Source organism: Camelus dromedarius, chromosome 34 (assembly GCF_036321535.1).
Source record: "Camelus dromedarius isolate mCamDro1 chromosome 34, mCamDro1.pat, whole genome shotgun sequence".
NCBI lineage: Eukaryota > Metazoa > Chordata > Mammalia > Artiodactyla > Camelidae > Camelus > Camelus dromedarius.
Window position 1 is genome coordinate 869956 of NC_087469.1, and position 26895 is coordinate 896850.

The 26895-nt window shown below is 36.1% G+C and overlaps 1 protein-coding gene across 3 annotated transcripts in view; it reads right to left on the bottom strand.

Annotated features, from left to right (window-relative positions):
* The window catches only part of CWF19L2 (CWF19 like cell cycle control factor 2), a 100825-nt gene that overhangs the window by 64545 nt on the left and 9385 nt on the right, over positions 1-26895 (bottom strand). For 2 of the 3 annotated variants that reach the window (XM_031443778.2, XM_064482003.1), the window contains exons 4-8: positions 23214-23324; positions 22345-22464; positions 9406-9499; positions 3833-3942; positions 1407-2068 (exon numbers count right to left, since the gene is read on the bottom strand). In XM_031443778.2, coding sequence (XP_031299638.1) covers positions 1407-2068; positions 3833-3942; positions 9406-9499; positions 22345-22464; positions 23214-23324 — 1097 coding nt within the window. The remainder of the gene's footprint in view (positions 1-1406; positions 2069-3832; positions 3943-9405; positions 9500-22344; positions 22465-23213; positions 23325-26895) is intronic. The other variant, XM_064482004.1, reaches the window with a different exon arrangement.

Here is a 26895-nt window from a genome sequence, read left to right on the forward strand (position 1 = left end):
AACATACAAACATGAAGCAGTTACAGAACCAGAAGGAATACCAACAGTGTAGGACGGCTTACATATTCTGCTTAGTTGCAGTCACAAAAGTCAAGACCAACAGGTCACCCAAGCGTTAAGCCAACTCTAATTATATCAGGAAATAAGAGCCTCATCCCACTAGCAAATGGTGACTGAAAGTCTACCTTCCAGAGTACCTGGAGGGAAGCCTGGACAATTATAGATACAGCCTTAGACATTCTCTAATCCCTGCCATGTCTATCCAGTCAATACAACTGGACTTCTCCTTTGGTTTCTTGGGAGCAAAGCCCTGACTTGAACCGGAGCCCGTTTGACTAGGCTTCCCATTATTCAGTTCAGATTTTGCTAGCTTCCCCTCCCCACTGAAAGCTACGCTCTGCACTCTATAATCCACAGCTTCAGATACAGTCACTAACAAAAGTGACTTACCAGACTCATGCCCCCAAACCACAATGGTTATACCTACCACGACCACTAACAAATTCTATTATTTGCTAAAACCTGTTCCTTTAGTGTCTCATTCATTTGGTGGTATTTTAAAACATATTTTAATGATCATTCAAGCATAAGTTAGTCATTATCCTTTGACACATTTTCTGTTTATGGCCACCTCAAACAGGGCTAGCGCTATGGTGAAACCAAGTTTTCCTGGGTTTCATTGCACCCAGCCCGGGTTTCCTGGCCTACTGGGCCAGCCTGTATGTAAGTGCTACAGGTACAAGAACAAACCAGTAAGTGCTGCCTCTTTTCCTAAGCATTAGAGGTACAACCACTGTCCTACCTATATTTTGCTTTCAAAACTCTCACATTAGCTTTAAAACCTGTCAGTTGTCAAAGTGGATTACTTCTTTCTCTGCAAGTCAACCCACCAAAACTCATGCTTCCCTCTTGCAGGATCTTGCACTTATCTTTTTCACTTCACTGGGGCTATGGCAACACACTTTCCTTCAGCCTGCCAGACCTCCAGCAGACATGTAATGTTCATAATTATTATTATGCTTAACAATGCAGCAATTTCCTTTGAAAGTAACATGGCAGCAGTAACAAAATCTACCAAAACATTTCCTATAGTATACCCATTTAAAAGAATTATTAACTCATTTAGTTTTTCAGATCGCAAAAAAGCAACAAATTTTGAAGAAGTATAACTACTGAATTCTTCTTCCAGATCTTTTTGTTAAATAAACTGTAAAATGAAACGCAATCCATGAAATGAAACTAGTGAAGTGTTCAATGTGCATGTCTTATCTCCTCCAAATTTAAGAAACAGAAAATCATAACTCACATCTAATTAGTAACTGATGTTCTAAAAATACAGTTCAGTTTCTTGAATCCTCTGGACCTTAATACTCATTTATCAGTTTAAAAAACAAATGACAAAATACCCAGCAAGTGAAGACTCTGTGTCCTGTAGGTGTTCTTTTTTCAGGGAGTCATCTCTCAAGCTTTCATCCTGTGATTCTTCTCTCACATCTTCTGAAACATGTCCATGTTCAACATTGCGACTCATGTCTAATTCTTTTCGATTTGGATGTTTCCAGTCTCTTTCTCTCCCATCAGATCCACTCCACGATGATAAACTTTCTTCACTGCTCTCTGTAGGTTTTCGAAAACCACAATGCACAGAATTCTGAGCAACCAGGGCTGAAGATGAACTAGACGGTTCAAAGTTCCTGCTCTTGCTATGAAATGACAGCTCTTCATCGTCAGAGGGTCTTAAGAATTTCGGTCTCAAATTTCCAAGAGAAGAAAACTCTTGCTTTTGCCTTGGATTGGATTCTTTTCTACATGTTTCTAAAAACCCAGACCTATTATCTTTTTCAACATCACTAAACCTATCTTTATTGACATTATTTGCAGTATCTGTTACACTGTATCTATCTCGTGAACTTTTATTATATTTTACCAAGTATGATTTTCTACTTTCTTGACTGCTTTGTGTTCTTTCTGAGCACGTTGGTTTCCTCCACCGTTCTCGTCTACAATCTTCTTTCGTAAATGCAGTTTTTTCAGCTTCTTTTAATTTCAACTGAAATGCTTCCACTGACTACAAAGGAGAAAAATTAAACAGGATATTTAAAATTAAAAATGGCTCAGTGAGTTGCACCCCACGTGCCACTGTCAAATCTATATTTCAAAAAGATTAAAAATATGCATTAAAAATAAAACTGAACAAGTTCTCAAAGGAAATAAAGGTGTATATTTTTGTGATTTTGGAGATGGTCAAGGCCTGTCAAAGAATTAAGAAGAACATTAAGTCATGAAAGAAAAAGCTGAAAAAATATTTTAAATGTATCCACAGCAAATATATACAAAGTAAAAAAAAACATGAAACTAACAGGAAGAAATTTGAACAGATTTATTAAAAGGTCTTAAATCAATATCCCAAAAGAAAAATGGGTAAATACTATCAATAATCAAATCAAATGGCCAAAAAAATTGAAAAAATATTCCAGTTTACTAGTAAACAAATGTACAAAAATAAAAGCAAAGAAAAACATTTATTTACCAAACATAGTAACACAGACTATAAAGAATGATAATCCTACTCTTGAAAATCATGTGCTAAGTCATTTTAATTGGTCTAATTTCTTCAACTTTCTGTAGAGAAATTTCACAATATATATCTCACTTTAAATGTCTCAATGCTTTAAAATAGCAATTTCACTTTTTAGTAATGCATTAAAGAAAATAACTAAATGCACTGAAAGAGCCGGTCAGCACAGCGCTGTTTAACAGCGGAAAAAATAAAAACATCGAAGTCCCTCCATTGACAATTAAATAGATAAACAGCAGTAAAACCATATAAATATATATGTAAATATTAAGAGGCCATTAACATGTATATATTTACTGGCATCCAACTATGTCTATTTTAGTAAGTGAAAGAAGTAGGATGCATTCTATAAGCCTGCTTTTATAAAACTGTTTATTTAAAAAGTATACAAAAAACAAAAAAACCTGAAAAATATGTCAAAATATTAACAAAGATTCTATTAAAATAAAGAATAAATTTTCTTTCTTTGTCTATATTTTCAAAATCTTACTCCTTTCTAAACCTTTTCTCTGAAATTAAAAAAAAACAGGACATCAAAAGCTACTGAAACAGAAAGAACATCCACACTTGGTGAATGAGGGAGTTTGTTCTAAAATATCATATATTGCTGCACAACTCCACTGCTTTACACACACACACACACACACACACACACACACACACACACACACACACACACACAACCCCCCAATCATTTCATGATGCATGTAAGTCAAATCATTACGCTGCACACCTTAAGCTCATGTAGCGCTGTATGAAAAGTGTATCTCAACAAAACTGGGAGGAAAATAAGTATCACATTTTAAAAGCAAACAAAAAAAGGGTATACACACTCTCTTTAAAAAAAAAAAACAAAACTGGTATATTCTAAAACTCTGGAATGCAACAGAAACTCTGGAACAAACCAAAATCTCTGAAATATACCAAATTTTCAAAAGTGGTAATGCCCAGAGGTATTCTACAGAGGCTTCTGCAGTATTCAGATTTTCTCACAATGAAAAAAAGGTTGCTTTTACATTAAACATATGCATACTTCAATTTCACATACTTCAGTTTTATATTCATTATGCCAATATAAATATGCTATATAAGTTTACATAAAAATGAAAAGCAAAAAATGGCTTCAGCAATATATAACTTGATATTAAATGTCAGTTCAATTCAAAAGTGTTTCCCAGCAAAAAAAACCGACAGACACACAATTTCTCATATAACTCTGAAAATAATATGTATCTCCTTAATACCAATACTCACCCCATATCTTTCAGCTACAACATCTTCAAAATTTCTATTTTGTTTCTCAGCTTGTTCCTTCATTCTTTGGTAAGACTTCCTTAGCCAGCTTAAACCACCATCTTCTACTACTGAAATTAAATTCCAGTATTAAATGTTAGTTATACTTTTCATGTGGTTATGACAGAATTAATATTTATTGCTACTACAATTATTTCTAAAGTATGAAATTGAATATTACTCCTTGAACATATAAAAATAGTAAGTGTTTTATAATTCAACATATATCTGAGCACCTATAAATGCAAGGTATAATTTTACAATTATGAGAAAGGAAAAAAAATAAAACTATCCTCAAAAAAACTGCAATCTAAGAGAATAAGGATAAAAGGACATAAGTAATTATAACAAAGATAATATTTGATAAATATTATAAAAAGCTATAGAGTTATACAAAAATGAGAAAAGGGAGGGATTATTTATAAATGTGAGGTAAGGGAAAATGTCACAAACAGGCTTAAAAAATGAGATGAATTTCTACAAAGATAAGAGTAGGCAGGGTATTCTCAGAAATAAAGAATAAAGGTGTACACAGAGGGGAAAAAAGCTACCTCAGATATAGCACAAGGAACAAATAAAGAAATTATAATCATGTGGAACCACATTAAACCAAATTACTCTCCTTTAGTTGTGATTACCAACTCTGAAAAACTGAATGAACTTTATAAATGCTTGTATTTCCTTCTACATACATCACACTTCTGATTTTTGTAAAGAAGAAATCTAATCAATAAGTAAGTCAAAACTGTTCCTGATTTTCCTTGTTCAAAAATCAAACTACTTTTCATCTCCCAGCTGTATAACCAACAAAAATACACACACGGAGACCCTAAAAGACATGTAGGAGAATCTTCATAGCACAAAAATCTGCAGTAATCCCAGCCAAGAAACAGCCCAAATGTCCATCATCAGTAAAATGAATCTGTATTGTAGATTATGATGTATATTCCTAAAATAGACTGCTATACAGCAATGAGAATGAATGACTATAAATACACACAACAACATGAATGAATCTGAAAATGTGGACAAAAGTAGCAGGAAACAAAAGAGGACAAGTGCATGATTCCAGGAAAAGCTGACTTTCGGTGCTAGAACCCTTCGGGCTAAAGCACAGTGACTCGAAGAGCCACACAGGGAACTTCTGGGATGCTAACAATGTTCTGTTTCTTAAACTGCATGTTCATTGCACAGATGTTTTCATTTTGTAAAAATACAGCTGACCCTTGAACAACATGTTTGAACTATGCAGATTTACTTACACGTGGATGTTTTTCAATAGGAAATACTACAATACGACACAATCTGGAGTTGGTTGGATCCATGGTTGGTTGAATCCACGGACACAGAGGGCCAGCTCTAAGTCATATGCAGATTTCAACTGTGCAGAGAGGGTAGGTGCCCCTGACCCCCATGTTGTTCAAGCGTCAACTGTAATCAGTCTGTATACTTATGATTTGTGTACTTTTCTATATATGTGTTAATTGTCAATAAAAAGTTTACTTGAAAAAATAGATTTTTCAATTCTGAAATTAATTCTAGTTCCTCATTCAAATCTCATAAGTTTATTTTCATTAAGCAATCTCTTCTAAGATAATGGGTCTTCCTTTACAGGTCTAAAATACTTTGTACTTCAAAATCCAGATCTCTAGGTAACTCAGTAATTCACTTTTCACTCAAGTTTAGTTTACTCTTGCTCTTTTTTCTTATATATTCTATGAGTTCAAAATTAACAATGCAGCTACTCAAGGAAGTTAGTCTAAATCTGCAATTTACAAAGTGATAAGAGAAACCCATTGTAAATAATACCTATGTTAATGTTCCAGCTATATAATTAAATCTTTTATTCCAAGGAGTTATCTGTGAAACTGATAAACTGATGGGCGTAGTGAAAATTTTAATTCACACACATGGAAGTCTCATAGAAATGAGACCTAAGAAGGGACCAAAGCAGGCAATTTTTTATACTTTTTAGATAGAGAAACAATAATCTATAAGGAATTGACAGGACACCAAAAAAAAAACCAAAACCAACAACAACAACTCAGGCTTGAGTGCTTGCTTAATTAGTGGAAAATCTAAACAGAGCTCGGGTTTGAGGTAGTAAATTCAAGAAGCAACAAGGCCTGTATGTAATAGGCTTCTTGGCCTCGAATTCCCTATCTTTGATAAGAATGTCTTTCTACCTCCAGATACAGGAACTGCATCTTTCATATGAGATTTATTCCGTTTTTAAGGAGACAGAGAGGAAAGTCAAAGTGTCCGTCTTGCATCAGCTCTTTCTTAAGTACCTTTAATTCAAAATAATCAGTATACCATTGAGGTACATGCTGGGGAAACCTACCCTAAACCCCAACAATGGGAATAATGAAATATTTTTAACAAGAGAAGTAACCAAATTTAATATTTAAAAAGCAAACAAAAATATCAGTTTGCAGTACCATCTATCATGAAATTCAATCCAATTAATATTTTGTGAATATTTACTATGAATATGAAAAGTTGTTAAACTGAGAAGGAAATAAAAACATGATAAGGGGATAAAAACATGGGTGAAGGGGGTATATATTTATTATAAAATAAAGAATAAATAAATCTTAAAAAAAAAATCATGAATAAGGTATGGTCCCTGTCCTCTATCTGAGATAAAGATATATCAAATATAGTAACTTCATTGGTATGGAACAATTACTATCTATTTGTATCTGAAATCTAAAAATTTAAGAGACTGAAGTATATGCTTCCATAATTAAAAGTTACACTGTTATAGACAAAATACAACCAAATGAATTGGGCTACTTTCCTCATTTTTCTCAGAAAACAGGATAACATAAAAATAGCAGCAAACTAAATATCAGGAGACCTAGATTTTAGTCTTGCTGTTATTACCAGATAGTTGTAAGATCTTAAGCAAGTCATTATTTCTTTGAACTTCTGCTTCTTTGTCTGTAAAATATGGCAGTTGATTTAAACTATCTTTGAAATTTCTTCTCAAAAGTTTCTATAAGAAAAAGCCAAAATATAAAGAGGGGAAAAAAAATATGTTCAGATGAACAAAAATATATAAAATAATAGAAGGCATTTTTAAGAATTTCTACTAACTACATGGTAACAGACATAGTCTTCTAATGAAGAATCAGGGTAACTAACCCTGGACTAGAAGACCTGGTTCTAGGACTGCTCACATGCCTTTAGGCAAATTACTTGACCAATCTCAGACTTAGTTTCCTGAAAATTAGGGATGCTCTTCCTATAAAGTTAGGACCTCTACTTTGCTACCCTCACCTGGCTGCTATGAAAATAAGCTGATATAAAAATGTGCCTTGTAAATTTAAAAATTGTACAAATATTCCCATTACTAAAATATGATTTAAGGTAACTCTGTATGGACACTGAAAACAATTTACTTACTTTTCAATTTAATTTTCTCTAAGGAAAAAAAAATCAGGAGTAACCAATTAATTATTGTATATATGTGGCATCTCAATCATTACAATAAAAAAAAAACTTGATAAAATCTTCCCAAATCATTTCATCACAAGGACAAGTATTTGACATCACCATCATTACTGAATATTTACTATATTCCAGATACCATGCTAAAAGATTTTCTCATTTATTCCTCACAATAGCCATGTAAGACAGCTCATGCCATTATTTCCTACATGTTGTAAACTGGGCTCAGATAGGTCAGGAGACATTCCTCAAATCACAAAACTAGTAAGTGGAAATGCCAAAATTCTAATCCCAAGAAGTCAAATTCCACAGTCTAAGTCCTTAAGAACACTGCGTCACCTCTCTGTACCTCCTTCATATCGCTGCTGTAACACTTGCAGGCGCCTCTCAGCTTCAGCCCTGCCGCTGGTCTGAACAGAATCGCTACGCTGCCTGCACCTGCCTGCCTGCCTGCCAAAAACCTGCAGACCATTTTTTAAACTTAATTTCAACTCTGGGATCTGAACCCCTGACAGACAGAGGCTTTCTATCATTCTTCCTCCTTTTAAATAAACATAGTATGAGACAGAGAAATGGTGAGATGATGTGAAGGGCAAGGGAGAAAGGCTTTCCAGAACCTTTACGTGAGGCCCTTTTCTCCTCGTGTCTTTGATTCCGCTGGTTCAGCCCACTGGCAGATGCTGCGTAAGGCAGAACTTGGGCCTTCTCCGATCAGTAAAGTTAAGGACCTGGTAACTACAAATGCTCAAAGGCAGGACTTGTCAGTTCTAAGTTTTCCCCACAGATGATTTTACTGACTGTCCTCTGACAGCAGAGATGGTGAAAGCTTTGATTATAAAATCAGCCCTATGCAGTAACAGTTCACTGAGCAAACTTGTGCTCCCCAAACAAGTTTCTAAAAAGACAGTATTTCAACAAGACCTTTGTATGATTACGTGCATTATTACATAGCCCAGCAGAGACATTTCTGCCCATGCTGAAAGGCAATAAAGAAAATGTTGTAATTACTAATAACTTCAGTAAAATTAACAAGTACAAATTATAAAGGAACCTAGAAGAGGCTCCAGGGACAGCTCCATAAAATACAAAAGAACCTGACAAATGGCCAGAAAATACACAAACTACATATGAAAAGCAGGAAAACGTTCTGATTAATCACTAGGATAAAAAGACAACAATTTATACTACTACGCTGCGTGTACTGGGTTAACTGTAATTAAATAACTTCTCATTGAGTTTCAGTGTAACACTTAATTGGCATATAAGTACTTTTTAAATTATGATGGAAGGTATGATTATAAGACAAATACTTTGTCTCCATCTGCTAGAAAGTAACAGCACTATCCTAAGGTCAACACAAGTTTTATAAACGCTGGCAAAGTAAGAATTTCTGAAGATATGAAATCATATTTTTTAAATATTAAAATGTTTTAATGTTTAAATATTTAAATAATGTATAAATATTAACACATCAGTGTCATGAAATGAAATTTTCATTTCACAGCCTTAATACTTTTTACATTTTGTTAAAGAATGTAACAAATCAAAGCATTATATCCATATACATTATTATATCTTAAAATGATGCTTTTCATGAATCCATTCAAAATATAAACTCAAATATGAAAACATTATAGACAATTAAAATATTTAATCAATTTATTCCCATAATATAGTTAAAATAATCTTCCCAAGTATTAATAATTTAAAGAAGGCCTTACAACACTACAGATGTTTTATCAATGCTTTCCCATATATAAATTGAAATTTTAGTAATAATCCATAGATGCTTATAATATGAAAACAGACTTCACATCAGATAATCAATATATTTCATTGTTTTACAAATATATAAACAGAGATTTCCAGACTTGAACAAAATTATAGCACTGAGCAGAAATATTTAAATAACTAGCAATAAAATTTAATGTAATACATCTCAAAATCTGATTTAATTATTATTCATTTTTGGAATTCATAATATACCTTGCCAATCTACCAACAAATTCAAGTCATTCCCTGAGGAATATCAAGTTATAAGAAACGCCTGTATGGCTACAACCAAAATACAAAGATACCTTTAGTAACTGATGGCACACTGCAGTCTTCTGGGGGGAGACCTGTCCCACCATCCTTCCAGTATGGGTTCAATTCTCTTTCCAGCAGCCTGGACTGGGACAAAACATTTTCAGAGGTCACAATTTTAAAATAACCCCACCATAAAATATACTAATAAATTAAAAATCTGAAACTCAATTAACAATTGTAACCTTAGGCAAATATTTAAAGCACTCTTAAGGCATGTTCTTTTGCAACTTGCAGGAAATAACGTCTAAATTAACATTCACTCAATGCTTTTATTCAATGCCTACCATGAATCAGAACGGTGCTAGATGCAGAAGATATAACAGTCAATATGCCTAACTAGCCCTCGCTAGCTTATGAGACAGAAAGGAATACAGACAACATACAAGTAACAGACAAGCGCTTTGAAGACAGAAGTGGAGTGTTAAAGCCATACACAATTCAAACGCCTCTCATGTTGACAAATCAAAGAGTTCCTAGAGGAAGTAATATGAGTTGTATCAGACCTAAGGATGAACAGGAATTAGCCAGTTTTCTTTGTGAAGAAAGAGCATTAAGATGCTCCAAGTAAAGGAAACCCCAGAGGAAGGAGAAAGCAGAGCAGTTCTTAGGGAACTGGAAGTAATTCAGACATGCTGAAACTCAGAAGCCTGAGTGCGTAGTGATGAGAGATGAGGCTGCACGGTAATCAGGGCCTAGGCCAGGAGCCACTCTGCGCTTAGGGTAATGGTGAGGCATAAAGATGGGCAGCTTTGTTTTACACAGAGAGTAAACTGGTTTCAGAATGGAGAAAAAACTGGAGAAGATTAACATTAGAGGCAGGAAACCAGTCAGAAGACTGTGCAATCCGGAAAGAGATGACAGCAGCCCAGTCATGATGCAAGTGTCTACTGTGTCCCGGGCTCTATGCCAGGCACTGAGGCTACAATGAATAAGCCAGGCGTAGTCCCTGCCATTGAAGAGACAATGGTCTAGAGAAAGGGGAGAGACAGGCAATGTTAATACAGATGCGTGCAGTGAAAGGAAAGGGTGCTGCAGACACACTGTACCAGGGGCATCCACATTGACTTAGGGGGTCAGAAAATGCTTCTTAGAACTAATAACGGTAATGATTAGAACTAATAATGCCAATTAGGTAGAGAAGAATGGAAAGAGTTAATTAAATGTTAGTTTCCAGTTGTATGAACCAAACTTTCAAAACAAAAATGCTACATTAAAAAAATTGTTTTAAGTGTTTAAAACGTATTTATGAGTTGACAAAACAGTACAGAATCTTCAAAGAATGAAATCTAAGTTAAAGGTTAACTTAGAGAGATGGGCAAAACAGTAAGGATCTGACTTATTTCTGTTAGTGTATAGAAGACTGTCACCCCCCTTTTGTGTACACAGATTCTGTCGGCTCCCTTTTTAGTCTACTATAAAATTCCATAGTATCTACAATCAAGAAATTCCTTCCAGTGGTCTTATTTGGACACTCAAAGAGATACATATCAGACACTCAACAGGATAACAAAGACTGAAGTTAAATACTGAGGAGGGCAATTCACAATAGGTAGGACAAATTATGAGATACTGTCTAGAAGTACAAGAAGACTGAATGTATAGAGAACTACTATGAATCAGTAAGAAAAAGACAACCCCAGAACAAACATAAACAAAATATAAACAACCAGTTCATAATATAAGAAATCTGAATGACAAAAAAAACTCTCCTTGTAATCAGAGGAATGAATATTAACACAATGAAATACCATTTCTCACACATTAATTAGCATGACAAAAATTTTAAAGTTTGGCAATTCAGATAATAAGTATGGTAAAGAAATACGCATTGTTGGGATACTATAAATTAATATAATCTCTTTGCAAGTATCTGTAAAACAAGATAGGTGCAAACTTTTATAACTTAGCGATCCCACTTCTAAATATGCACTACGGAGAAAATCAGCACTGCGTGTAAGTTTCTAAGAGTGAAAAACAACAAATAATGTAAATGTTCATAGATATCCAAATGGCTATTTACAGAATGGCAGAGTTAGATGATGAAAGACTACACAGTGATTAAAAGGGAGAAATGGAAATAAAATATATCAACATGAATCAATCTCTAAAACATGCTCAGACCTTCTAGTCAAGTGGTTTATTAAAGTTCAATTCATGTCACCATGTGTCTCTCTGCTCAGGACCAACAGAAAAGATATAGAAAATATAAAACATGTTTGTATTCAAAACAAGATAAACATCTCTGTGGACCAGAAACAGAACAGAAATGCAAAGTGGTAAACAGAACTGAAGCCACATGCCTACTGGGCTCTATGTGAAGGCAGAAAATGTTAATCCTTAGTTCAATTTCTGTAAGATAAAAAATACTAAGTGTTCCAGCTGAAACAGAATGGAACCAGTCTCACCACATGAAGTCAAGGACTGGAGTGGGGAGATGTCCCGCTTGCGAAAGAAGGTTGAACAATCGGTATGTACCTCCCTCTGCTATAGACTGCTTCTATAGGAATGTGCTATAGATCTACAGCTTACAGCACAATGAAGATGTAAGAAGCCAAGAAGACATGGACAAAGACATGAGCATTGGTTTTCAAGCTTTTTTTTGGACCCTAACCCAAAGAGAGATTTTGTGTGTGTATGTGCGTGCACCTAAAAAAACCCCATATATTCATTACATATAATACATGCTAATATTTTATATTTTTAAATGCTGGTTGCAATAAGTTGATTCTTGACTCACATTATGAAAAACGCTACCATAAAACACAAAAGAAATAATATCCTCAATATAAAGAAGAGATGAAATCAACATGCTTTAACACTGAAGCTTCAGATAAGGACCATCATTTTAGCCTTCCTGTTATCATTTTATCCTCACTGCCATTGTAAGAATTAAAATTTAGTTCCAAGGTAAGGGCCATATTTCTCTCAAAATAAATCAAACGTTAATCATGTGTTAAGAACATGATGATGTGGGAAGAGGAGATCAAGATGGTGGAGTAAGAGGACGTGGAGCTCACCTCCCCGCAAGAACACATCAAAAATACGTGCACATGTGGACAAATTCTCAAGGAAAACCAAATGGAGGCTGGCAGAAAAGATCCTATACAAACAAGGGTGCAAGAAAGATCCACCAAGAATCAGGCAGGAAGGGAAGAGAAGCGATCAAGCCAGGACCTGTGACCCTTGAAGGGGACACAGATGAGGAGGGAGATTACATGGGCTCACAGATCCTCCTGGGGAGTGAGCAGTTCAAGCCACATATTGGGTGCCCTAGCCTGGGGTCCAGTGCCAAGAAGACAAGTCCCCTTAGCTTGTTTGACAACCAGTGAGAATAACAGGAGTACTGCAGAAAACCCTAGATTCCGCTCATGAAGTCACACACACGTTCGACTACTACCAAAACAAGGCAGCAGAAGCAGACTGAAACTGCCTAGGACTCTAGCCAGTTTCCTGTAACACCCTCAGCCCATGCCCCAGACTGAGCCAAGGGCCCGCTCCAGCCCCACTTGCTCCACAGCACAGCTCCGCACTGGGGCAAGGGCTGCCACACCCAATGAATGCCCGTTGTGAGAAATGAAGCCTGCCTGTACTTGGAAAAGCATCTGAATGGAGTGAAGGCAGCCAATGCAGGTGCTTGGAGAGGCAACGCATGTGGAGCAGTCTGTAACTCTGACTGAGCCAGGACCACTACAGCACGCACCCTGGCCCATGCCAAGTGCCCACTACAGCCCCTCTTCCCACACCAGGCAGCTCAAAACTGGGGCAAGGGCTGCAGGGCTGAGGGTAGTATGCGGTTTTGAGGAAAAGATCTAACCAGATCCAGAATGGCATCTGAATGGGGCAGGGACAATCACTGCAGTTGATTATGGAAGCAGCCCATTGGATAAGGTCAAGAACTCAGACTAGGGTCCAGAGCACCACAGCCCACGCCCGATCCATGCTGAGCACCAACTCTGGTCCCTCTTGTTCCAGCACTGGTCCTCTCTGGGGCAAAGTACTGGTGCTAGGAGCGAAAAAAGTACACACTAAAAGGGAATGGAGCCAGCTCACTCCCAAACCTCAGGGCTTCTGCTCCAGGAACTTGGGCCCTACCCCACCCCCAATAGGGTGGTACTGGTCACTGAGCAAAGGAGAACCACAGGCTTACATCTGGCTCTGACTCTAGTCCTTCCATCTTCCAGTCTCACCTTCTACCAAGGTGATAACTGCCAGCACATCCTGGGGAAACATATAACTCTTGCTCAGATCAGATCCAGCTCTCCCACCAAAGTCACTGGGCACACAAAGACTGCACTGGGATGCTCCCATATAAAGATACTCCTTCAAGGTCAGAATAGGTAAATGTTTCACCTAATTTCACAGACAAAGAGAAAGTTAAGCAAAATGAGAAGACAAAGGAATTTGTGTCAATTGACAGAACAAGAGAAAAGCCCTGGGGGAAAAGAAACTAACAAAAATAAGTAACTTACTATACAGAGAGTTCAAAGCAGCAGTAATAAGAATATGAATAAATTAGGGGAGAGAATAGATGAATGCAGTGAGAATTTTAGAAAGAAACTAAAAACCATTTTTAAAAAAGAGAACTGAAAAACATATTAACTGAAATGTAAAACACACTAGAAGGAATTAACAGCAGACTAACTGATACAGAAGACTGCATGAATGATTCAGAAGATGCTGTAAAATTAACTCAATCAGAACAGCAAAAAGAAAAATAAGTTTTAAAAAAATGAGAATAGTTTAAGGGATCTCTAAGACCAAGCATATGAACATTCACTTACAGGAATCCTAGAAGGAGAAGAGTGAGGAGTTAGAAAATGTATTTGATGAAATTATGGCTGAAAACTGCCTGAACCTGAAGAAGGAAACAGAAATCCCGATAAGGAAGAACAGAGGATCCCAAACAAGATGAACACAAACAGACCCACACCAAGACACATCATGATTAAAATGGCAAAAGATAAAAAGAGAATTCTAAAGGAAGCAGGAGAAAAACAAAGAGTCATGTACAAGAGAATTGCCTATCAAATATCAGCTGATTTTTCTGCAGAAATCTGCAAGCAGAAGAGAGCAGCATGACATATTTAAAGTGCTGAAAAAGAAAAACCTGCAACCTAGGATACTCTACCGAGTGAGATTATCATTTAGAATTAAAGGAGACATAAAGAATTTCTCAGGTAAGCAAAAAAATAAGAGATCATCCATACTAACTCAACTCTAGAAGAAATGTTAAAGGGTTTTCTCTAAGTGGGAAAGAAAAAAACTACAAGCAGCAAGAATCTGTAGGGAAGGAAAAACCCCAAAGTAAAGGCAAATATATAGTAAAAGCTATGGATCAATCACTTAAATAGGCTATTACTAAGCTTAGGCCAAAAAATAGTAAAATCAACTGTAACAAAATAAATAGTTAAAGGGTAAAAATGAATATGTAAAATATGACACCAAAAACACAAAATGTGGAGGAAGGGATTAAAAAATGTAGATCATTTAGAATGTGTTTGAACTTATAAGACTACCAGTTTAAAAGTTAGTAATAGTTATAGGTCAACATATATGAACCATATGGCAACCACAAATCAAAAACCTACAATATATACAAAAAACTTTAGAGAAAAAGGAACAGAGGCATACCACTAAAGAAAATCACGAAGTCACAAGGGAAGAAACTAAAAGAAGAAAAGAAACTAAGAAGAACTACAAAAACAACCAGAAAACAAGTAACGAAATGGCAGTAAGTACATACTTATCGATAATCACCTTAAATGTTAATGGACTAATTGTTCCAGTCAAAAGATATATAGTGGCTGACTGGGTTAAAAAAAACAAGACCCATCCATATGCTTCTTATAAGACACTCAATTCAGAGATAAAGACACATGCACACTGAAAGTGAAGGGTAGGAAAAAGATATTTCATGCCAATGGAAACAATATGAAAGCAAGCAATACTCATTTCAGACAAACTTTCAAACAAAGTCTGTAACAAAAGACAAAGAAGGGCATTATTAATGAGAAGAATTTCAATACTAGAAGAGAATGTAACACTCATTAATATGTATACACATAACATATGAGGACACAAACATATATAAGCAAATATTAACAGACATAAAAGGAGAAATTGACAATAATAAATAACAGCTGGGGACTTTAGCACCACACTTACATCAACGAACAGATTATCCAGACAGAAAAACAATAAGGAAACAGTAATCTTAAATGATACTTCAGACCAGTTGGACGTAATAGATTTCTACAGGAAATTCCATGCAAAAATAGTATAATACATATTCTTTTCAAGTGCATATGGAACATTCTCCAAGACAGATCACATGGCAGGCCACGAAATAAGTCTCAACTAAATTAACTGGATAGAAATTCTATCGAACAGTTTTTCCACCCATAGGCATGAAACTAGAAATCAATTACAAGAAGAAAAATGAAAAAAATACAAAATGTGGAGACTCATCAACATGCTACTAAAAAAACCAATGAGTCAATGAAGAAATCAAAGAGGAAATCAAAATAACCCTGAGACAAATGAGAAAACACAACTTTCCAAAATATATGGGATGTGGGAAAAGTAGTTCTAAAGGGAAGTTTATAGCAATATAGATCTACCTCAAGAAACAAGAAAAATCTCAAATAAGCAACTTAGCCTACAATAAAGAGCAGACAGGAAATATATAAAACAGAAAAAAAAGAAAGAAAGAAAAAGAAAAAAGAAAAGATCAATGAAACCAAGAATTCATCTTTTGAAAAGATAAACGAAATTGATAAGCCCTTATGCAGGTTCATCAAGGAAAAAGAGGACACAAATAAAATGAATGAAAGAGGAGAAATAACCGATCTCACAGAGATACAAAAAAATCATCAGAGAATACTACGAACAATTAATATGCTAACAAATTAGATAACTGAGAAAAAAAATCAGCAAACTTCTAGAAACCCTTACAAGACTGAATCAGGAAGAAATAGACACTATGAACAGAAAGATCCCTAGCAGTAAAACTAAATTTGGGGGGCGGGGGGGGGGAACCTCCCAGCAAACAAAAGTCTAGGACCAAATCCCTTCATGGGAGGATTCTACCAAACATATATGGAGGAGCTAATATTCATACCTTCTCAAACTACTCCAAAAAGATGAATAGGAGGGAACACTCCCAAATTCATTCTGTAAGGTCTACATTACATTGATATCAATATCAAAGACAATACCAAAAAAAAAAAAAAAAAATTACAGGCCAAAATCTCTGATGAACAGCGATGCAAATATCCTCAATAAAATAACAGCAAAGGAAATTCAACAATATATAAAAAGTGTCATACACAATGATCAACTGAGATTTATTCCAGGATATAGGGATGGTTCAATATTCACAAATTAAGTAATGTGATACATCATATTAATAAGAAGAAGGATAAAATCACATGATCATCTCAACAGACACAGAAGAAGCATTTCACAAAATTAAACATCCTTTCATAATAAAACTTCTCATCAAAGCTGGTATAGAGGGAAAATCTCTCAATATAATAGAGGTCATTTATGACAAATCCACAGCTAACATCAGCTTTTCCTCTAACACCAGGAACAAGACAAAGATGCCCACTCTCACCACTTTCACTCAACATAATAGTGGAAGACCTAGCCACAGCAATCAAACAAGAAAAAGAAATAATGACATCCAAATTGGAAGGGAAGAAGTAAAACTGTCACTATTTGCCTATGACATGATACTATATATAGAAAATCCTGAAGTCTCCACCAAAAACTAGTAGAACTAAGAAATGAAATCAGCAAAGTCACAGGATTAAGATTAGCATACAGATAACTGTTGCTTTTCCATACACTAATGATGAACCATCAGAAAGAGAATTCAAGAAAACAATCCCATTTACAATGGCATCAAAAGGAATAATATACCTTGGCATAAACTTTACCAAGGAGATGAAGGACCTACACTCTGAAACCTACAAGAAAATGATGAAGGAAATTAAAGATGATACAAAGAAATGGAAAGATAGACCATGTTCATGGATTATTAGAATTAATATTATTAAAATGTCCATACTAACCAAAGCAATCTATAGATTTAATGCAATCTCTATTAAAATACCCGTATTAAAAATCTAGAACAAATAATCTGAAATTTTATATGCAACAACAGAAGATCACAAACAGCCAAAGCAATCTTAATAAAAAAGAACAAAGCTGGAAGTATCATGCTCCCTGACTTCAGATGATACTAAAAAGCTACAGTAATTAAAACTGTATGTGGGGGGTATAGCTCAGTGGTAGAGTGCATGCCTAGCATGCACAAGGTCCTAGGTTCAATCCCCAGGACCTCCATTAAAAAAATAAACCTAATGACCTCCCTGCCCCCCTCAAAACAGACAAAAAACAAACAAACAAACAAAAAAACCCCACATAAATAGACAAAACAAACAAAGAAAAAAAAAACAGTATGGTACTGGCACAAAAACAGACACACAGATCAATGTAGCAGTACTTACAGATAAGAAAAGAACCCACCCACCTGTGGCCATAATTTATGACAAAGGAGACAAGAATATACAATGGAGAAAAGACAGTCTCTTCAGTAAGTGGTGCCAGGAAAACTGGACAACTACATATAAAAGAATGAAATTAGAACATTTCCTCACACCATATACAAAAATGAGCTCAAAGTGGATTAAAGACATAAATGCAAGAACAGAAACCTGAAATCTCCCAGAAGAAAACATAGGCAAAACACTCTTTACAATAAATCGCAGCAATATTTTTTAGATCTATCCCCTCAGGTAAAGGGGAAAAAAAACAACAATAAACAAATGGGCCTTAATTAAACTTAAAAGCTTTGGCACAGCAAAGGAAACCAGCAACAAAAACAGACAGCCTACTGAATGGGAGGAGATATTTGCAAATGCTGTGACTGATAAGGGATTAATATCCAACACATATAAATGGCTTATACAACTCAACATCCAAAAAACCCAAACAACCCAATTAAAAAATGAGCAGAAGACCTGAACAGAAAGTTTGCCAAAGACAACATACATATGGCCAAAAGGCACATGAAAAGATACTCAGTATCACTAATCATCAGAGAAATGGAAATCAAAACCAGTGAGATATCACCTCACACTTACCAAAATGGCTATCATCAAAATACCATGTTTCTATTCTCCATGGTGACACAGAGAAAAGGGAACCCTAATACACTGTTGGTGGGAATATAAATTGGTACAGTCGCTATGAAAAACAGTATCAAGTTTCCTCAAGAAAACTGAAAATAGAATTACCATCTGATCCATCAATTCCACTCTGAGTATGTATCCAAAGAAAATGAAAAGAGTAATTTGATCAGATATCTGCGTCCCAGTGTTCATAACAGCATTATTCACAACAGCCAAGATACAGAAGCAACCTAAGTATTCATCAATAACTGAATGGATAAAGAAGTTATGACACACATACACACACTGGAACATTACTCAGCCATAGAAGAATGAAATTCTGTCATGTCTAACAACATGGATGGACTTACAGAGTATTATGCTTTAGTGCAATAAGACAAACACTGTAGTTATTAGCTATATGTGTCATCAAATGAATGAAAACAACAAAACAGAAACAGACTCACAGACAGAGAGAACAAACTAGTGGTCACCAGTGAGGAAAGGTAAGGTGGAGGGGCTCAACAGAGGCGGGACATTAAGTTGTAAGAACTACTAGTTTAAAATAAATAGTAGTAGGTGCACTACTACCAGTATAAAATAAATAAGCTACAAGGATACATCGTACAGCACAAGGAAATGCAGCCATCATTTGATAATAACTTTAAATGGAGTATAATCTATAAAAATACTGAATCACTATGTATAATAAAAAAATAAAAATACAGTAAAAATTTTAAATACTGATAAATAAAAATGCTAACTATCATCTGAAGAAATTTAAAAAAATTCAATCATGTGCAGAGCACAACACACTCAAAATCGTATGTAGATGTTTGAAAACCGGCTAGTCTCACTCATTACTCTAGACGCACACAACAATCTGAATTCTTATGTAATTAAAAATCAAAAATGACTGCAGGTTATCATACTTTAGGACTAAATCCAGGGATTTACAGACAGCAAAACAAGTTCATGGTAAAAGAATAGTAAATATTCCTCACTTTCAAAATACAAAAAAATAAAGAAGCACCTACATTTTCCCAAAAAGCTTATCATCTCAGAAGGGAAATTGGATAAGACTCTTAAATTATAGTGCTTTACAGAAAACTGTAAGTACTACAGTAAAGGAACAAATAATGTGCTAGGGAAACATAAAGGAAGAAGAGATTTATTTCAATCAAGGGAAACAGTAAGAATTTCATCATATATATCAAGTTAGGCCTTGAAGGGTAAACAGGATACAGTCATACTGAGCATATACTTAGAAAAATCCAGATGAACAAAAATTCAGACAGGAATCTGCAGAGAAATATAAAGGAAAGTAATTAAACTATTTTGGTTGATGTACAAACTATCTAAGAGAAAGATTCCAATCTAATGTTTCTGGACTCTGTACGTAGGCAGCGTGTGCAGTCTTTAAGAGAGAACAATAAATACAGCACTTTTCTTCTTAATTTAGGCTCTAAACAAGTTAAGAATCACCAAAAAAAAAAAAAAAAAACCCACATAGGAAATAAAAGACAGAAATTACCCTTATTGCTCATGAAGACTAAACTGGAACAGAATTTTTCTTTCAGTAAAAGGCAAATGTATCTGTTAACCGAAGCCCACAATGAGCAGACTGTCCCAGGTGGAGAATGCACTGAACCAACCCTCACTTCACCTCATTCCCCACATGGTCTCTGCAGGCAGTCTGTTCCATAAGCAGGAAAGGCAGGGCTAAGCCAAGTACACATAGTTTATTCTTTGCAAATTTTCCAATAGAAAACGTACTTCATATCCTCAAGGACAGAGTGAGAAAGGAACGTGGCATGAAACACCACTAGCGGAGCTTCATCCACCCAAAAGGAAACACTGTAAGTGGCAAAGACACATGCTCCTGAACTTGAATCACTGAAGACTTCTAAACAGAGTGATACTGTGACAAAAGCTGTACTTTGGAAAAGTTAATCTGACATCAGTTACATGATGCTGAAAAACAAAGAGATCATCATAATTATACACACAAGAGTAAATTAGGGCCTGAACCATAATAATATTTCACCTTAAATGGTTCTTGGTTCCAGGGGCTGTCCTCAGTTGATTACACATATTAACTCAACTCCAGGAGAGATGACATAAATGAGGCAGAGAGGTGAAGACATATGACTAACAGATGGCATTCGAACTAGAGCAGTAGCAGCAAGAATGGAAAAGATGACACAGATGCAAAAGACAAAAAGTACGTAAGCAAATGAGCAGGTCGATAGATGCTGACTTACTTGAATCAGAGAAGTTTATGTAAGAATTCGTAAGAAAAGACTATGTTAATTAGAAAGCCTGTAATTTAGTGCTGGAAAGTTGGTAAAATAAGCATGACAAAGAACTACAGTTTCCTAGGAGTGTAAAGCTGGTTTTACATAACAGTTTCTCTAAGTAAAACTAAGCACTATTTCAAATTTATGAAAGACACTGAAGTTTACTATATTCTTTTGTTTGATACAGAGAACAGGCCTGAATACTTGCAAAACCTAAGCTCATAAGCCAGGGATATCCTAACCGACTAGACCATCTGTGCCGACAAACCGCAGAGCACGATTTCAGAAGCAAGCAGGTGATGACAATAGGTAAAATCAACTTCTAGACTTTAAACTGCTCCTCTTTCTTGCTCTAATATCCACTGGTTATCCCCCTTTGGTACTTTTCCCCTTCCTCTTTTAATACAGTGAGTCACAATTCCTTCAGGTCTACCACTCAGAGACAAAAGTAGTTCACAGAACATGGTAAAGATGTTCCAGAAACCCCTGGCCCCCAGGGTTCCAAACGGAATCGCAACTTAATTATACACCAATACAATTTACCACACCAACATTTTCAGAACTAAAATCAACTGGGAGAGAGAAAAAGAAAAAAGCAAAACACAAAACAACATTGATCACAGGACTCCCATGATCATTCTTTTGTATTTTTCATTTATTTGTCCCTCTAGGCTGCATTCAAGGTAAATTCTGAAAGACCATCTTCTTGTTCATTAACTCTATCTTCAGTTGTATTCAGTCTGCTGCTTTTCGCCATTTATGAGTTTCTAATTTCAACTCAGTATTTTTCATTCCTAAAAGTTCTTGTTGGCTCTTTCTCGTATCTGCCTTCTTACTAACCTTTTATTCCTTATTCATATTTCCTGTTACTACTGTTACTATATAAAGCTATTAAATATTCCAACAGATAAAGCTTTTATGGGTCTGATTCTGCTGTTTACTGTTTCAGATGACTCTCATTCAAGGATGATCCTTACATTTTCATGCATTTTATGATTTTTAGATTATGAACTTAAATGCCACAGAACTAGTTTCTTGGAGACCTTTGAGGCCTAAATTGACACTATGATCCTCTAAAAGGGACTAGTAGTTACATCAGTCAATCACTTAAAGGCACTACCAACTCAAGAATATTTTAAAGTAAATTCTCATCTTGAAGATTTTGGAACCACACAGGTAACGTAGTTCAAAGCCCTTATAAATCCAAGCTATAAACCAAATTCAGTATGTACTCAATCATCTATGCCCTAGATTTATAAATATAATATACATTTAAACTGACTACCCACAGAAAACTTATTTTAAAAGAACTTATATCACATTTCATAGTTGTTTCCATCAATTTTATTAAACTGCAGAAAATAATATCTTACAAGTAAAGTTGAATTTACATTTAAATGTCTTATCAGTTAAAGTCAAATTAGTTAAAAGATTTTAAATATTCTCTTACCTGTTCAAGGGCTTGGGTTTTCTCTTGCTCTATTTTCCTTAGAGTTTCCTTTTCAGCTTTGAGTGATGATGATGACACAGTTTTAACAGACATAAAATCAACAGTCATCCATTCATCCCTCTGTTAAAAAAAAAAAAAGTCACTTCAATCTAAATTAGAACAGCTCTAAACACTTAGTAATAAATCAGAGACTCTGGAGGCACTCAAACCTAGATTAAATCTCACATGGCTATGTAACTTGAAGCATGTTTCTTAGTCTCTCTAAGCCTTTTTCTCTCCCCTGTAAAAATGGGTTAAAATACCTACCTTTCAGTAATATTTTAAGGAGTAAACAAGAAAATTGACTTAAGGCATCTAGCCTAATGTCTGACACACAACAGGCACTCAAACATTACTTCTTTTCACTCTTCTTTCTTCACTGTTGCTAGCAGCGTAAAAATAGCATTTCCCTCAGGCATATGAACTATAACCCAAAATCTGTGAACTATTCAACTGTGAGCACTGCTAAGACAATTATGGCATGAAGTGAACGGAAGGAAAACCTGAGACTGAACTCTGCTCACTGTAGAAAGGTCAGAGGGAACAGCACAAGGTTTCACGTACATAAGGGGAAAACTGCCACCTCCCTAGCAACAGCCAGAGGTAGGAAACCCTCTGAGGGCCGAGAACAGGGAGAAACGCCTACTTTCTCACAGGAGAAGGGCAGCCCACAAGCTCAGCAAAGAGCATTAGTGCTAAAGCTACCCATAAACATACACTGTTTACAAAGTCTAATTTTTTTCTACTGAAGAAATTATAATCATCTTTCATTTTAACACTCATCTACTCTTGTAAGTTCATACTTCTTTACTTAAAATCAAGTGGCTTACCTGAATAAATTGATTGTCTTCGTTTTCTAACTTTTCATCTTTCACTTTCCAGGCCTTTTCCTTGCCAGAAGTTTGGGAGGGAACAGCCTCAACCCACTCATCCTCAGAGCTCTAAGAATAATTAGCATATAAGTAAAATTCTCAAATTTACATACTTTCATATAAAAATTCAATGTGGTTGCAGTCTTCCTCCTTTCCCTCTGCCCTTAAATATCAATGTTGTTTGGGGTTCCATTCTTTGCCCGCTATACCTTTTAATATCTAAACATTCCCCTTGTGTCATTAAATCCACTCTCATGGATTAAACCACCACCAACTGTGCTAATAACTTTCTATTTATCTACCCAAAGTTTCAGTGATTTAAACAACTGCCTATATGTGAATGCCAAGCTTAAGTCAATAAGCAAAAGTAAACCCATCATTTTCTCTACAATACTTGCTCCTCCTCCTGTGTATCTGAACTGAGTTACCTGCCATCAACAATCACCCACTTACCCAAGTCAGAAAGCTCAGGATCGTCTTACCCCTCCTCCCTAAACCTACTATTTTCACTGCCAAAAGACTTCTCAACTATTCCATACAGTGAACACCATGTAATTACCAAGGGAGCTCACCTCTACCCCTGGCCACAGCTGACCGTTTCAGAGGCAGGTAACTGAACGAATTCAATCTTAGTCACTCTCCAGGAATTTGAAACCGAGACTAAATGGTTTACTCTATAACTAAGGAGAATTGGAAAGGCATTGGCAGAGACCACTTCTGTCATAAGGAATATAATTCAGCAAAAAATTATCTGCATTAAGAAAAACAAAAATAGAACTCAGAGGGGGAAAAAAGAAAGATGGCGAGAAGACTCTCAAAAGCATTGATGACTCTCTAATTTCAGCTGCTCCTAAAACCCAGCAGCATTCCAACCAACCCTGTGAGACTCCTGTGCTCCAACAATAAACGCCCCACCTTCCTGAGGGGCAAACCAGCCTGAGACTGGTGTCCATTACCTACAACCAAGAGCCTCTCCTCTCCGTGCTTAAAGCAGCAGCCCTAGATCAGACCCGCTTCTCTCTCACCTGCACAACTGGGAAAACCAAGCTAGTCTCCCGAACTCCAGCCCTCCCTGCTCCCTTTCCTTCTCCAACCCCCACCCTGAATACATTTAGAGTAATATAAAGGTCACATCTGAGCACAGGACTCCTCTTCTATGGCTCCCTATCATGAAGACTATTGTTACTTCTCTTCTTTCCTACCCGCGGAACCCTATTTTATTTGGAGATGTAATGTGCCTCCTTTGCTGGAGAGTGAAGCCTTAGATCAAGTTCACAGTAAGATGGAAATGAAGGTACTGTGTAGGACTTCCTGGAAGTTAAGTTAGGAAAAAAGAGGGCATCCCCCTTCCTGTTATCTACACTAAGAGGCAATGTTTTAAAGATGACAGAGGAGCAAGACTAAAAAGCTTTGTCCCAGAAGACCACACCAGAACTATATTGCCTACCAGGTTTCTTTTATATGAAGGAAAAGTTAACTATTTTTATATTCTACATTTTTATATTAACCAATGGCTATTCTGAGATTCTCTACTAAATACAACTGAACCTGTTAGATGATAAGCTCCCTACTGAATAAATCAAACTTCTCAGTTTACAAGGTCCTATCAACTCTTACAGTTTCACATCCATTCACTCTCCTGTTTTACAATGGAATGCTGTTAAGTTGCTTACAGTTATATTTATACACACACACACACACACTTTTACTCCGTGTTATTTCTTACTTCCATGTCTTTGCTGTCACAATTCTTTCTCATCCTTTAAGTCTCAATTCAAGCATCATTTCCTCAGTAAACCTGCATATGAAATCCCCCTTCCCTTAATACTTTGAAATGCCTTGGCACCATGAGAGTACATACTGAAATTATGTGTCTAATTAGACAATGAGTTCCCCAAAAGTTTGGGGGGAAGAAAAACTCTATATATTTATATTCCCTATGTCTGCAAAAATGGCAAAGAGTTGGCATTCAATAAATGTGTGTCAAAATTAAATGAATCCACTTCTACTCTTCCAAAAGCTCTCGTCAAAAACTTAAGCAGCAGCCTGCATTCAAGCATTAAATACCAGGCACTGAATGAAAGAAGCATCCGTGACACAGTGGGGATTCTTACTAGTCTTTGCACAACAGTGATACCTGGACCATTCCGCACAACGCTCTGCCTCCTTTCTCTTTTCATTAAGTTTGTTGCTAATTTCCACTATTAGTCACTCACCTCACCACTTCATGATTTATATGTTGCTCTCTCCCCATACTATGACCTCATTCTCTTGCTGATTTTAGTTTCAATCTCCCATCCTACTCTGAAGAACTCACAATCAGTGTGCCTCCTGACCTAAGATAGCTTCCAGGACTCTCCTCTCACATGCAGCCATCATAATTAACCACACTCCTAATCCCACCCAACAGTCCAAACCTAAATACAGAACTAAGACAGAAAAATGCTACTATTTAAAATAAATGTACATACACACAAACACACACACACATCAAAGATACTTAAAACCTTCTACACTAGCCATGACAAAATAAATGCCATATCAGACTAGAAATACGCAAAAATGGAAATAAAGATAGAAAATATAAGAAACAACTGTTTTTAGATACTGAATCTCAGTAGCGCAGGACTACAGTCCCTGAGAAAAGGGAAGCAGATGAGGTGAGTGCTACGATTACACCCCACTGCTTTCTGCCTGGTAGCACTTTCTAGCCCATGACACAGGGAGGAGTAACTCAGGCCCAACACGACAATCTCACTGAGCTCAGGAAACAGAATTTTAACTTTGTGATGGCCGTGACAGAGCACCCGTGAAAGGGGAGCTACACAGAGAAAGAGCTCCAGAAATCCACGTAAGAGAACTCTGCAGCATTTAACTGACTACCAAACCGAACACGCTTAGAACGCAAGGCCACAAGGTTAGACAAAGAATAACTATGATGGAAGAAATAATACTAGAGTGCTACAAGCAGAGCAATTCTCAGAGCTCACAAAGGGCTAGAAGACATTCTCATTCCTACCAACCAGAATAGAGAAATCTCCCTGAATGCCCAGGGCAATCAGCAGAGAAATCACAAAGGTCAGGCCTTAGCATGCCTAGCAGTAAGACAAAACCAGCCCAAGAGTAGTGGCTATTCCAGACACACACAAACAAAACAGCCTTGAAAAGTATTAAGATAATCCACTAGTAACTGACTCCATGCCGAAAGAAAACAACACCCTTTCAAGGAAGTCAACAAAATCCAGCAATCACAATACAACTTTCACCAGGTTCAGTATCCAATGAGAAATTATTAGACATTCAAGGCAGGAAAATGTGACCCAAAGACAAGAAAGAAGTCAGTTAACCAAAACTAGGACTTTGACACAGCTATTACAAATATACCCACGAAAAGGAAAGCATAAACAAATAGGAGTCAAATTGAAGATATAAAAAAGACCCAACTGAAACTTCTAATAATGAAAAATACAGTAAGTGAAATGAAAACTTCAATGGATCGGGAAAACAGCGAACTAGAGGCTACAAAAGAAAAAGCTAGTGAACTTGAACACTTCACAATAAATCTATCTAAACTGAAGCACAGAAAAGTAAGCAGAGGCCCAGTGACCTGGGGGGCAGTACTAAGAACAGCACAGTAAGA